Source organism: Podarcis pityusensis (genome assembly GCF_964106645.2).
Source record: "Podarcis pityusensis genome assembly, chromosome: 13".
In the NCBI taxonomy this organism is placed as follows: domain Eukaryota; kingdom Metazoa; phylum Chordata; class Lepidosauria; order Squamata; family Lacertidae; genus Podarcis; species Podarcis pityusensis.
In genome coordinates this window covers 35,874,491-35,886,811 of record NC_138038.1, presented here as the reverse complement: position 1 = coordinate 35,886,811, position 12,321 = coordinate 35,874,491, and the positions used below count along the sequence as shown (strand labels likewise).

Genomic DNA, 12,321 nt, shown 5'->3' with positions numbered 1-12,321 from the left:
ACACACTGTATCTGAAGAAGTGTGCTTGCACACGAAAGCTCATACCAAGAACTAACTTAGTTGGTCTTTAAGGTGCTACTGGAAGGAATTTTTTTGTTATGGTTAGAGAGAGTCTGCTTTGACTTTGCACATCTCACTACAGAGTGACTTTGAGTACACTTATCCTCACTTTTCGTAGCTTGCTTTTAGACAAGCAATGGAAACTTTTTTTTATTTCAACTAGCTTTTGTAGGTTGCCATCCTTGTTTTGGCTCTTGCTGCTTTCTCTGTCATCTTAAGAGCTGTTTTCATTTTTAATGACACGTTATTGCTATTATACTTGGGGCTGCACACTTGCTTTCTTTGCCAGCCAGTCCCATCTACCCCCACCCAACCCCAACCGCCCTTTGCCAAAGCCACCCTGTGGGAATGTTCAGGGATGCAGGAGAGGATATATTGTGAGATTATATCCTTATCCAACTTGTGTTAACAAGTTCCCAAAATATCAGCAGAGTAAAACATTCCCCTTTATTTTAAGTTTGCAACGGTAGCGTTTGCTCAGGTTTGCTAGAACCTCTATAATAATCACTCTGGTAATTTCCCCTTTATTCCCTCTTAAAATACAAGACACGACACAGTCCTTTACAAATGTATAAAAAGAGTTTACTCACATTCTGTTCACATCAGATCGCAGAAAGGCAGACTTAGGCTTAATAAAGTAATATACATTTGGTATCTATCTTATAAGAAGATAGTCCCTTTGTCCTCTCTTGGCTGGGAGCCAAGAGGGCATCTTTAGCTTAGTAGATGTTGCTTCTTTGAAGGAAGAGAAGAGAGAGAGAGATGGCTGCCCCTGCCCTGTGCTTTTGTCGTTACCTGCACAGGTGAGGCCACACCCACCTCTAGTCACAGGCGGAATAAGTCTGTCCCAGGAAGTTTACCTACTGGCTGGACAAACATCCCTCCCCATGTCTAAACATGTACACTCTAGGAATGTTGTAATTGACTGCTCCTGTGTTTCACATCCCACACACCCAGCACCCACTTTCACCAAAAACAGCACCCCCTCCTCTCCTAAAGCTCACCAAACCTCTGCGTCTTGCCTGAGCTGCCCGCTCACTTGTCAGGGCTGTCTACCTGCCTGTCTCGGGTTCTGGTTCTCTCCTCTTCACCCTCTGACATTGCTGTGAGGCCAAACAGCTCTGGGAACCCAGTTTCTCTTGTCTGTGGCAAAGCAAAGTGCAGTGTGATGACATTCTTGAATTGTTATTATATGTACAGATACTGCTTTATTTTTGCTTAGCAGCCACCTTGAATAAATATATGGAAAGGCAAGGCATACAAATGACATAAATCTGGGCAACACTTCTATTAGGACAGCTGAGGGCAGACTGAGCAGGAGCTGGAAGGGGTGGTGTCCCCGCATATGTGATAACTGGTGACTGTTAATGGCGTGTGTGTGTGTGTGTGTGTGTGTGTGTGTGTGTGTGTGTGAACCACAGCCACCGTTGAAATGTGGCCTCCTTCAGCTTTCCACCACATAAAGTGGCTCTCAGTCTAAACAAGTTTTGCCACTCTTCGTTGTGACTTCATTGGATTTCCCATTGATTCCGTACTAAGGCAAAGCTCTCTCTCTCTCTCCTTCCTCATTACTCACTCCAGGGCTTTGATAGGGAAAAGGAGTTCATAGCAGCCCAAGGCCCACTGCCTGGGACACTGTACGACTTCTGGCGCATGATATGGGAGCAGCAGATCGTGACCGTGGTCATGCTCACTAACTGCACCGAGAACGGACGGGTGAGAATTGTGCCGTTTGGCTGGGAGTCAGGAAACCGCTTGAACAATGTTCTGCCTCTTGGGGGGGGTGCCCATTGGGGGATGTGGGTGGCGCTGTGGTGTAAACCACTGAGCCTCTTGGGCTTGCCGATCGGAAGGTTGGCGGTTCGAATCCCCACAATGGGGTGAGCTCCCGTTGCTCAGTCCCAGCTCCTGCCAACCTAGCAGTTTGAAAGCACACCAGTGCAAGTAGAGAAATAGGTACTGCTGCAGCAGGAAGGTAGACTGCGTTTCCATGCACTCTGGTTTCTGTCACGGTGTCCCGTTGCACCAGAAGCAGTTTAGTCATGCTGGACACATGATCCGGAAAGCTGTCTGTGGACAAACGCTGGCTACTTTGGCCTGAAAGTGAGATGAGCTCCACAACCCAATAGTCGCCTTTGACTGGACTTAACCGTCCAGGGGTCCTTTATTGTTTACCTTTACTTGCCCATTCAAAAGGGGCAAGCCATCTAGGGCTGTACAAAATATTATCTACTTTGGGGTGTGTGTGTGTTCAAAACTAGTTTTTTCAGTGAGATTGATCGCTTCTTCTTCCTTAATCCTCTTCAGTGCCATCGTTTCCGTTGTTTCCTTTCTCCTTTATGAATTACCGTATTTTTCGCTCTATAAGACGCACCAGACCACAAGACTCACCTAGTTTTTGGAGGAGGAAAACAAGAAAAAAAATATTCTGAATCTCAGAAGCCAGAACAGCAAGAGGGATCGCTTCGCAGTGAAAGCAGCAATCCCTCTTGTTGTTCTGGCTTCTGGGATAGCTGCGCAGCCTGCATTCGCTCCATAAGACGCACACACATTTACCCTTACTTTTTAGGAGGGAAAAAGTGAGTCTTATAGAGCAAAAAATACGGTAGTTGCATGCGTGATCCCACCCCTTCAGGATGAGGCCATGATGCTAAGCAGCCAATTTGATGGTAGGTTGTCGTTTGAGGGCAACTTACACAAATAAGCAAATCTTTCTTTTCTCCTCCCTAGAAGTGATGGACATTTTTCTTTGTTTGTAAAAGGCAGCAGATGGTCTCAGGCAGGGAGCAGAAGTGTGGAGCTCATTCCAAAGAGCTTGCGACTCCCTAGCTGCTGTGAGGAGGGTGTAGATGTAGACCTGGTCTTCAGGGCCCTTGATCTTCAGGGCCCAACCAAACCTGACCAAAGTTTGACAGTTGCTCCGCTCTTCCGCAAGGCCAGTCCTTCCACTAATGTTCTTGGCTCTCCCCTTGCCCCTTCCCCAACCTTCTTCTGGTCAGGTGAAATGTGAACGCTACTGGCCTCTGGACTACACACCCTGCACCTACGACAACATCACAGTGTCCGTCGTCACAGAGACAATCCTTCCCGATTGGACCATCCGAGATTTCACTATCAAGCAGGTGACGGAGCGGGGATCAGGACCGCCTCCCCTGGCGTTCCATCCAAATGGTTTCTGCCAGAATAACTGCCCTGTGAAGCAATATTTATCCAACTGCTTTATCATTGCAACAGAGGCTGTTGCCAATTCCATAGTCTCTTTTCTCCAGCTTTTTTGAGACCCACTCTGTTCTTGTTTTCTTAGTTTTCTGATCTTTAGTGTTGCATTTTAAATTGCTGGGGTGCATCCGGGACCTTAGGGTGAAGATTGGGAAGTGAATCAAATTGTTATTGTTTAAAAATAACGATGATGATGATAAATAATAATGGTGGTGATAATAATCGTGACAATAATAATGGTACTGACTGTCATAATTTTAATTAAAGATATCCCTTTGAAAATGATAATAATGAAATAATCAGTACTTCTAATTGTGAACTCAACAAAATAAAAGGGAGTCACTGAGAGACAGGGAAGTAATCAGTGGCGGAGCTTCAAGCTCCGGCGTGGGGGCGGAGAGCAAGTGGGGGCGTGGCTGGCATGCGTCCCGGGGGCGTGGTGTGCATCCTTGGGGCGTGACACCCAGCGTGGGGGAGGACAGCCGCGATGGCACCCCACTGGGATTGTGCCGCTGGGGGCGGTGCACTCCCCCCGCACCCCTGTTCCTCTGCCAGTGGAAGCAATCCCAAGGCATGCATAAGCCAAAAATACCCTTTAAAACACTGGGGGATGGGCAGCCTTATAAAACCCAAATAATTTCTAGTTGAAAAACAGTAATGATGATGATGATGATGATGATGATGATGATGATGATGGAGGAACCCCAGGCTAACTTTGGAACCCCTCCTAGTTGGGTTATATGATTTTTTTGGTCAGGATATGAGAGAGGCTTCCTGATCTTGAGCCACAAGATCTTCCTGAATTCTGCTGTGCCTCCTGTATATTGGGTTGTTTTTGGCCCTGATCCCAGCTTGATCCTAGATCCTGCTCCCTGAAGTTCATCCTCCAGTTGTAGTTTACTCTTCTATCTCAACCGCTGGCTCGTCCCACAGAACCTCATTTCCACCTCCCATCCCAGCCCTGACAGCGGGCGAGGAAGGTACGCTGCAACAAAATGTTGCAGGTCCCACTTTGTTATCTCGGACACCAAGCTCAAGTGGTTGGGTTTGGGAGCGGAACAAAGCCACTTCAAAATAAATTGCAAAAGCCCTCGGTATACAGAATCATAGAAGTTTGGAAATAAAAACAAACAAATGAAAACTCTTCCCCCCCATCACCACATGGTGTGACAAGGACCTGAGAGCTTCCACGGCTTTCAGGATGTTGAGGTGCCAATTGGAAAGAAACGGAGGTGAAACTTAGGGGTGGTTCTGAAGAAAGCGCTTGAATTGTGTGTGTGTCCCAACAGGTGAACCTATCTGAGGTCCACTTGGCCAGGCATTACCACTACACATCGTGGCCGGACCATGGGGTGCCCAAAATCACAAGCACCATCCTTCACTTCCGAGACCTTGTGAGGGCCCACATAGAGGAGCACAGAGGCGCTGGGCCAGCTCTGGTACACTGCAGGTAAACCCAAGAGGAGGGGAAAAGAGGATCGGGGCAGGGGAGAGCCAGGGAGAAGTGTAAGCCACAGGTTCTGTAGACTGAGGCTGCGGAGGGACAACAAACAGCAGAGCCACTTCAACCCAGAGTAGCTTAAGAAGAAGAAGAAGAGTTTGGATTTGATATCCCGCTTTATCACTACCCGAAGGAGTCTCAAAGCGGCTAACATTCTCCTTTCCCTTCCTCCCCCACAACAAATACTCTGTGAGGTGAGTGAGGCTGAGAGACTTCAGAGAAGTGTGACTGCCCCAAGGTCACCCAGCAGCTGCATGTGGAGGAGCGGAGACACGAACCCGGTTCGCCAGATTACGAGTCTACCGCTCTTAACCACTACACCACACTGGCTCTCCATCCATAACTAACTATCCAACGTAACTATCCATAACGCCTCTTCCCATGGAATTCTGGGAATTGTGGCTCTGGGGGGGAATTGGGAGTCTCCTAACAACTCCCAGCACCCTTAATGAACTACAGCTCCCAGAATTCTTTGGGGCAGCCGTGACTCTTTGAAGTGGCATCATAGCGCTATAAATGTGTCGTGTGAATGTGGCCTTGGTCTTGGTTGACACTGTCCTCTCTTTCCCTCTCCCACCTCTCCAGCGCAGGTGTTGGCCGGACGGGGACGTTCATCTCCCTGGACTCCCTGCTGCGCCAAGCCCAGGTCACAGGGGAGCTTGGAGTCTTCTCCTTTGTTCGGAAGCTGAGGATGAACCGTCCGCTCATGATTCAGACTGAGGTGAGAGGCTTGGAATATGTCATTATGTGAAGCAGATCTGTCCTGAACAAGAAGTTCAAAAGTACACCAGTGCAAGTAAATAAATAGGTACCACTGCGGTGGGAAGGTAAACGGCGTTTCCACGGGCTTTGGTTTCCATCACGGTGTCCCGTTGTGCCAGAAGTGGTTTAGCCATGTTGGCCACATGACCTGGAAAGCTGTCTGTGGACAATGCCAGTTCCCTTGGCCTGAAAAGCGAGATGAGCGCAGCAACCCCATAGTCACCATTGACTGGACTTAACCTTTTACCTTTAGTTACTAAACAGCTTCCCTCTGGCTCTCTTTGGAGACTTCAGTTCTCTGATAAATGACTTAAGAGGATGCAGGCAAACATCTAGGCCATCCATCACATCTGTAAGAAGGAGCACGACCTATTGATTGGGGGCCTCTGGTTGACCCCTGTGAGGTCAGGATGCTGGACTAGATGGGCCATGGGCCTCATCCAGCAGGGCTCTTTTTGACGTAAGAAGTGCTCAAAGCTGCCCTGACAGAGAGCTGAATCTTCCTGAGCTATACATGTGACAAAGCAAGTTGAAATTCTGTCCTTCTGGCAGTGCTCTAATCCACACACCCTTAACACCTCTTTTCTCCACAGTCCCAGTTCGTCTTTCTTCACCAATGTCTCCTGGATGCCCTCCGGCCTCCTCCTCAGAGTGACAGTGAGAAGACAGACCACACGGCAGTGTATGAAAACACCTGGGCCCTGCAGGGCTATGAGGTGTCCCGGGTGTGACAGCCTGTCTTCTTTGGCCATCGTCCGAGCAAGCGCCCAGGAGGCCCATGTGCCCAAGGGGAAACCACAGCAGACTTTGGGATGGGCTTCCCTAGGGAGGGAGAGGCTGGTTCCATGAGGAGACGCAAATTCACTTGCGATCCCTTCCCCAACCCAATTTTGACATGATTGTGCCATGATTGCACACGTTGTATCTGTTGGGAACATGCGAAATGGAAATGTGGAGCTTAGGACTGAGAAGCTGAGAGGAGCCTAAATGGACAGATCTGCTCTTGCAGCGACCTGTCCTTTGGCTTTATGGGTGAAAAGCAGCTACAGAATTTTACAAATAAAATGAAATAACTGATCAGCACGCATATATCTGAGGATACGACTGTGGTAGAACTTCTGTAGCAGCTCTGGAGGCAAATGGTAACTTCAAGTGTGAGAGAGGGGGTGATTTTTGGTGGGGGGACATAATGGGGGACTGGGACAAGCCCCCCCCCCCATTTTCCCACTGCACCACTCTAACAGCCTATCTCAGGCTTCCCAAGGTAAGGAGAAGTAGAGGAAGAGAATCACACACACAGGATTCAAAGATGTGCTTAATGTCACCTCTGGATTGACCAGGGGTTAAAGTGGGTGGGGGAGAGGGAAAGAAGATGCATCTAGCAAATGAAATTAGCAGGATCTATCATGAAGAAACTTATAATGAGTTTAATCAAAAGCAGGGAAGCCTCCAGTAGTGTAGAGAGCAAACAATGGGCGATGATTGGCGACCACTTGTCCTATCTATAGGAAGGCAAACCCACTTAGCTCAGTTGGTTAGAGCATGGCGCTGATAATGCCAAGGTTGCAGGTTCAATCCCCGTAAGGGCCAGCTGTATATTCCTGCGTTGCGGGGGCGGGTGGACTAGATGATCCCTGGGGTCCCTTCGAATTCTATTATTCACCCCAAGAAGAAACGATTTCAACTATGTCTATAAGTCCACAGCATTGGACTTGAGAGCCAGTGTGGTATAGGGGTTAGTGTGTTGGACTATGACCAGGGAAACCAGGGTTCAAATCTCCACTCAGTGGGTGGCCTTGGGCTGATCACTGCCTCTCAGCCTAACCTGCCTCACATGGTTGTTGTGAGGATGAAATGGGCAGGAAGGAAACCATGTACCTTGAGCTCCTTGGAAGAAAAGCGAAAAATGAATGCAATGAATAAATAAAATATAAAATTGACTAAACCGCAAGCAGATTAAGTGGCCCGCATGTTTGTTGCATATTGACAATATGCTGATGAAATCCACTGTAGTGTTTACAGGAAGAATCTTTGATTCAGGAGCCTTTGGTTCAGATCTCTGCTCAGCCATGAAGCTCACTGGGCCTGCGCCATCTCTTGCCCACTGTTTTGTCCAAGCTGAACCTCCCTCCCAGGGTTGTTGTGAAGATATATTGAGTAGGGGGGTGGGAATGCCACACACAAAGTCCTGAGTTCCCTGGAGGAAAAGTAATGAACAAAAGCAGAAGGGATTGGAGAGGATGAAATTCTTTCCCTGTTTTCAAAAGATTTCTTGTATCATCCCAGAGAGGGGATTCTCATTTGCCTTAGGAGTGCAGATTCACACAAGCCCTGTGCAGAAATCCCCACAACAACCAGAGCCAAGATGAGGATGGCAACAGCTCACCCACATGATTTTCAAGGACAGGTCATACAAAGGGTGTTGGTGCAAATTCAGTATGAAAATCCTCAGTAGGTGAAACCTCCTCATGGCTTCTGGTATTCCAGATGCCTAGTCTTCTCAAGTTCATGCCTTGAAGCCCTGTCAGTTTCCCTCCCATCACAAATGTCAACAGCTTCTCTCTCTTGCTGGACTTACAAGTCATTGTTTATACAAATTAGGGCTGTCGCCAAACCGAAGAAATTTTACAAATGGACATCCCACTGATTGTAGACTTCCCTGGAGGTGTAGGATTGCAGCCACAGCTGGATCACTGTGTGCATTTGGGTCAGCTAATCAGTTGATAAAATCTACATTGATTTGCGTATGAGTAAGCCAATACCACAGGGGGAGCATAATTCTGATTTATTTTGGGTTTTTTAGATGGTTTATTTGAATCCACTTATGAATCACTTCCGATAAAAGATCTCAAAACAACTTCACAGCAAAAACAATCTGCAATGAAAAACAATTCCATATGTAAAAACAAAAAGGATGGATGGATGGATGGATGGATGGAGTATAATTTATTATACGGTTAAAAATGAACATACTCTATTTAATACAACAAATACTAATGTGGATAAAATAGAGAGAAATAAAATGGTAGGTAAACAAAACTGAAGATTTAATAACTTGAAAAAGAGATAGAAAGTCTATGTAGACCCAGCAGGCAAGAATGACTGATGTATTTCGTAGGTTGTCATGTAAAATTTTGCAACTCATGCTGTAATCTTTGGTTTTCTGTCTTCTAGAAGTAAACTGGACAGCTCCAAACTAGAACTTCTGGGCATTCTTCTAAGAAATGGGGCAATGGTCTTGTACGAGCATCTTGGTAATTTTTGTTGTTGTTTAGTTGTTTAGTCGTGTCCGACTCTTCGTGACCCCATGGACCAGAGCACGCCAGGCACTCCTGTCTTCCACTGCCTCCCGCGGTTTGGTCAAACTCATGTTGGTACCTTCGAGAACACTGTCCAACCATCTCGTCCTCTATTGTCCCCTTCTCCTTGTGCCCTCCATCTTTCCCAACATCAGGGTCTTTTCCAGGGAGTATTCTCTCCTCATGAGGTGGCCAAAGTATTGGAGCCTCAGCTTCAGGATCTGTCCTTCCAGTGAGCACTCAGGGCTGATTTCCTTCAGAATGGATAGGTTTGATCTTCTTGCAGTCCATGGGCCTCTCAAGAGTCTCCTCCACCATAATTCAAAAGCATCAATTCTTTGGTGATGGGGAATCATAAAAGGACGTGATCTGTGGTCTCTATCTCTCCATCATTACAAGGGAAGGGCTGTAAAATGAAGGCCTTCAATGGGTGCCAAAAGGGCAATAGGGGCAGTGCACCTGCCTGGTGCATCATGGGAGGGACTTGCAAAGGGTGGGTACCACCAAGCTAGAGGCCCAGTTCTGCTGGGCTGCTCCCCATTGAGAAAGACTGCCTTTGTGAGTGCGAGAGAGAAAGGGCAGCTCTTATCCTAAAACGGATGGAGAACCTTTTTGGTCCTGGGGGGCAGATCATTCTCAGGCCCCACCCCTTGGGCCAGCTTAGGCAGACAGGTGCAACTGGCACGACGTTGTGTGATGGATAGGCAGGCCATGATGCCCACCTGTCAAAATTCATTGCACAGCGTTCCCAGGCACCCAACAGCCAGCACAAGGGGCATTGCCAGCCCTATGGTTGGTGCTATGGGAAATGCTGAGCATAGGGCTGGCAAAGCACTTCTTTTTTCCCCTTCCCATGTGGGGAAATAGGGGAAAGAAGGCTACATTTTACAGACAGGGCTAGGTGAGGGAGAAGTCGTAGCTATCCTTTGCTCAGCCAATGTCTTTTTATTATTGATTGATTGATTGGAGCTGCTTCCTTCAGCTGCAACTTTTTGTTGCCTGCAGGGAACAGGCACAGACAGCCAAACTGAGCCGGATTTAATCTCCCACCTCAATCGTCAACTGTCCTGTTGCTTCGACTGCATGCACCTGTTCCCTGTAGGCAACAAACAGCTGCATCCAAAGCAAGCAGCCCCCCAGCCAGCACAGAAAGGACCCCTGAACTCCCACAAGCTGGTGGGCAAGTGACTGCAGTTTGGGGGAAATAGCCCATGGGGCAAATCTGGACCCCCTTTCAGGCCAGGATTGAACCGTGGGCTAAGGATTCCCACTCCTGTTCAAAAACAATGACCTCTACCTACTACTCTTGTCATTGAAATTCAAGTGCAACCCAATGAACCAGTGAAACTGTTTTAGTCTATTAAAATATTTTTATTAATCTAACCCATTAGATGACACAGCTCTAAAATAGAAAACATGCTGGTACATTTGTGTGTGTTTGTGTGCACATAGATAGCTGTTTTGTGCTGCAGCAGACTAGCACCGTTACCCTTCCCGCATATATTAAGACACAACAAATTACAGAGTTTAAACAAACACATTAGGCAGCATGTGAGTCAATGACGGCTGGGGCATGAATTACTTACTTTCAGTGGGTTGCGTGAGAAGCAGTGAAAACATAATTTCCCATGCTGCCAGCAAGCCCAGGTGCTTGATGTATACTGAAAGCTGGTCTGCATTTCTCTCCCAAAACACTCCTCTCCCTGCTCTCTGCCCCTCACGCTGCTGGGACTGAGGTACCTGGGGAATCTCCTAAAGCACCTCTTCACCCAGTTAGACTGTGGGGATTTTAAAAACATCTCTCTTACCGAAAGATAAAGTGGTTGAATCATCCCCCTCCCCTTTCATGGAAAGGACAGAGAATTATTTGGTTGCTGAGGCAACCTAAGTGTCAGCTCCCAAATGTTGCCATGGTGCTGTCAGATCTTTCCTCACTATTTATTTTATTTTATTTTTTACACATCAGGTCATGGCTCACATCTGACTCTGGGCTGTAGCACGGCTGAAGGGATATGGGGAGGAGGCCAGCCAGGTGTCCAAGGGGCTCTCTCTAGGATGGTTGCTGGATGAAGTGCGGTGGTACCCAGCTAAGGATGCTGAGTTCATTTGAGATGGAGGGTGAGGTCTAGGGACCCTGATGACTTGGGATGCTGAGGGTGAGAACTCATAGATGCAATTAGGTCCCAGAAGGTGCTGGAAGTCAGGATTCTTAGATAGGAGAGAGGGGTGCTGGAAACATGAATCCTGAATTCTTTAGGAGGAGAATGAGACACTAGGCTTGCTGTGGTGTGGTTTTTGTGGTTGTATTCTGCAACATTATAATTTGGGTGGGTTTTTTTATGTATACTGTTTCTATACCAAAATGTATTTGACACAATAACTGCCCCTTAGTGGTGGATTGACACTGGACCATCCACACACTATTCTGCTTTGTTAGCATTGGGAAAACATTTCTTCTGCAATACTTCCCCAATTTTACCATGATGGCATCATGGCCATCAAGGGGGGTGCTATACATACACATACACACACACACACACACACACACACGTGGGATATAAAATGAACTGCAGCACATTTGTGGTATGAAAAGTTGCATGTTTTTAGAATGAAGCTATGGGGGCGTTCACTGTTTGGAAATGATCCAGGACGGTTGCCCTGAAGCTTTTGCAGAGGTAAATGGTGTGGAGAGCAGGCTTGCATCTACCTGCCCCATATCCATCGTAAGTGCACATAAGGATGGATGCACAGTAAAAGGGATGCCTGGAGGGATCACTGAGCTGAAAAAGCTTTTTTTACCCTTGCATGCCAAACGTCTTAAGTGAGATGTTTGTCCCTCCACCCACACCTGAGCTTTCTCTTCTCTTCGCTAACGAAAGCATGGATTTACACAGTGCTTTCCCCCCTAGAAAAATAGGTGCCGGTACTCACCATGAAATTATTACAGTAAGTGCCGCACTTTTTAACAACAACAAAAGAGGTGTGTCGGTATCGCCTGGAAAAAAAGCACTGGATTTACATCTATTTGCTCGCGCGCGCACACACACACACACACACACTCACTCACCCCACAGTTTGGTACAGGTTGGTCGCTCAGCTCCATTCAGTCCCCAACCCTTTAAATTTTTTTCTCTGCGGCCATTGCCTGCATCAGATTTTGGGAGGACACTGATTGCGCTGCCCCCACGAACTGCTTTTGGGCAGACCTCCCCAAAGGAAAACCTTGCTTCAAGCGTGAAGGATCCGAGGTAGCCTTGCACAGGGGACGGGGGGGATGTGCAGATGGGTTTTCGGTGCGGGGATCCAGGTTCTTGCGACGGAGAGTGACTACCTGGCAGCCTAGAAGCTTGGAGGCGTCCTCGCTGTGGATTCCCCCAGAGCGCACACAGTCTGGTGGCGGCTTCCCAGCAGGGGACTCTTGGCCACCAGGGACGCGCGCGCGTCGCGCTGGTGGCACAGTAAGTTGCAGAACTCGCTCCC

General features: G+C 47.7%; 1 protein-coding gene across 3 annotated transcripts in view; it reads left to right on the top strand.

Annotated features, from left to right (window-relative positions):
- The window catches only part of PTPRH (protein tyrosine phosphatase receptor type H), a 32,326-nt gene extending 23,508 nt beyond the window's left edge, over positions 1–8,818 (top strand). For 2 of the 3 annotated variants that reach the window (XM_080977214.1, XM_080977213.1), the window contains 5 exons: positions 1,642–1,776; positions 3,060–3,182; positions 4,569–4,729; positions 5,366–5,501; positions 6,136–8,818. In XM_080977214.1, coding sequence (XP_080833340.1) covers positions 1,642–1,776; positions 3,060–3,182; positions 4,569–4,729; positions 5,366–5,501; positions 6,136–6,273 — 693 coding nt within the window. In that variant the 3' untranslated portion in view covers positions 6,274–8,818. The remainder of the gene's footprint in view (positions 1–1,641; positions 1,777–3,059; positions 3,183–4,568; positions 4,730–5,365; positions 5,502–6,135) is intronic. The other variant, XM_080977215.1, reaches the window with a different exon arrangement.
- The last annotated feature ends 3,503 nt before the right edge of the window (positions 8,819–12,321 follow it).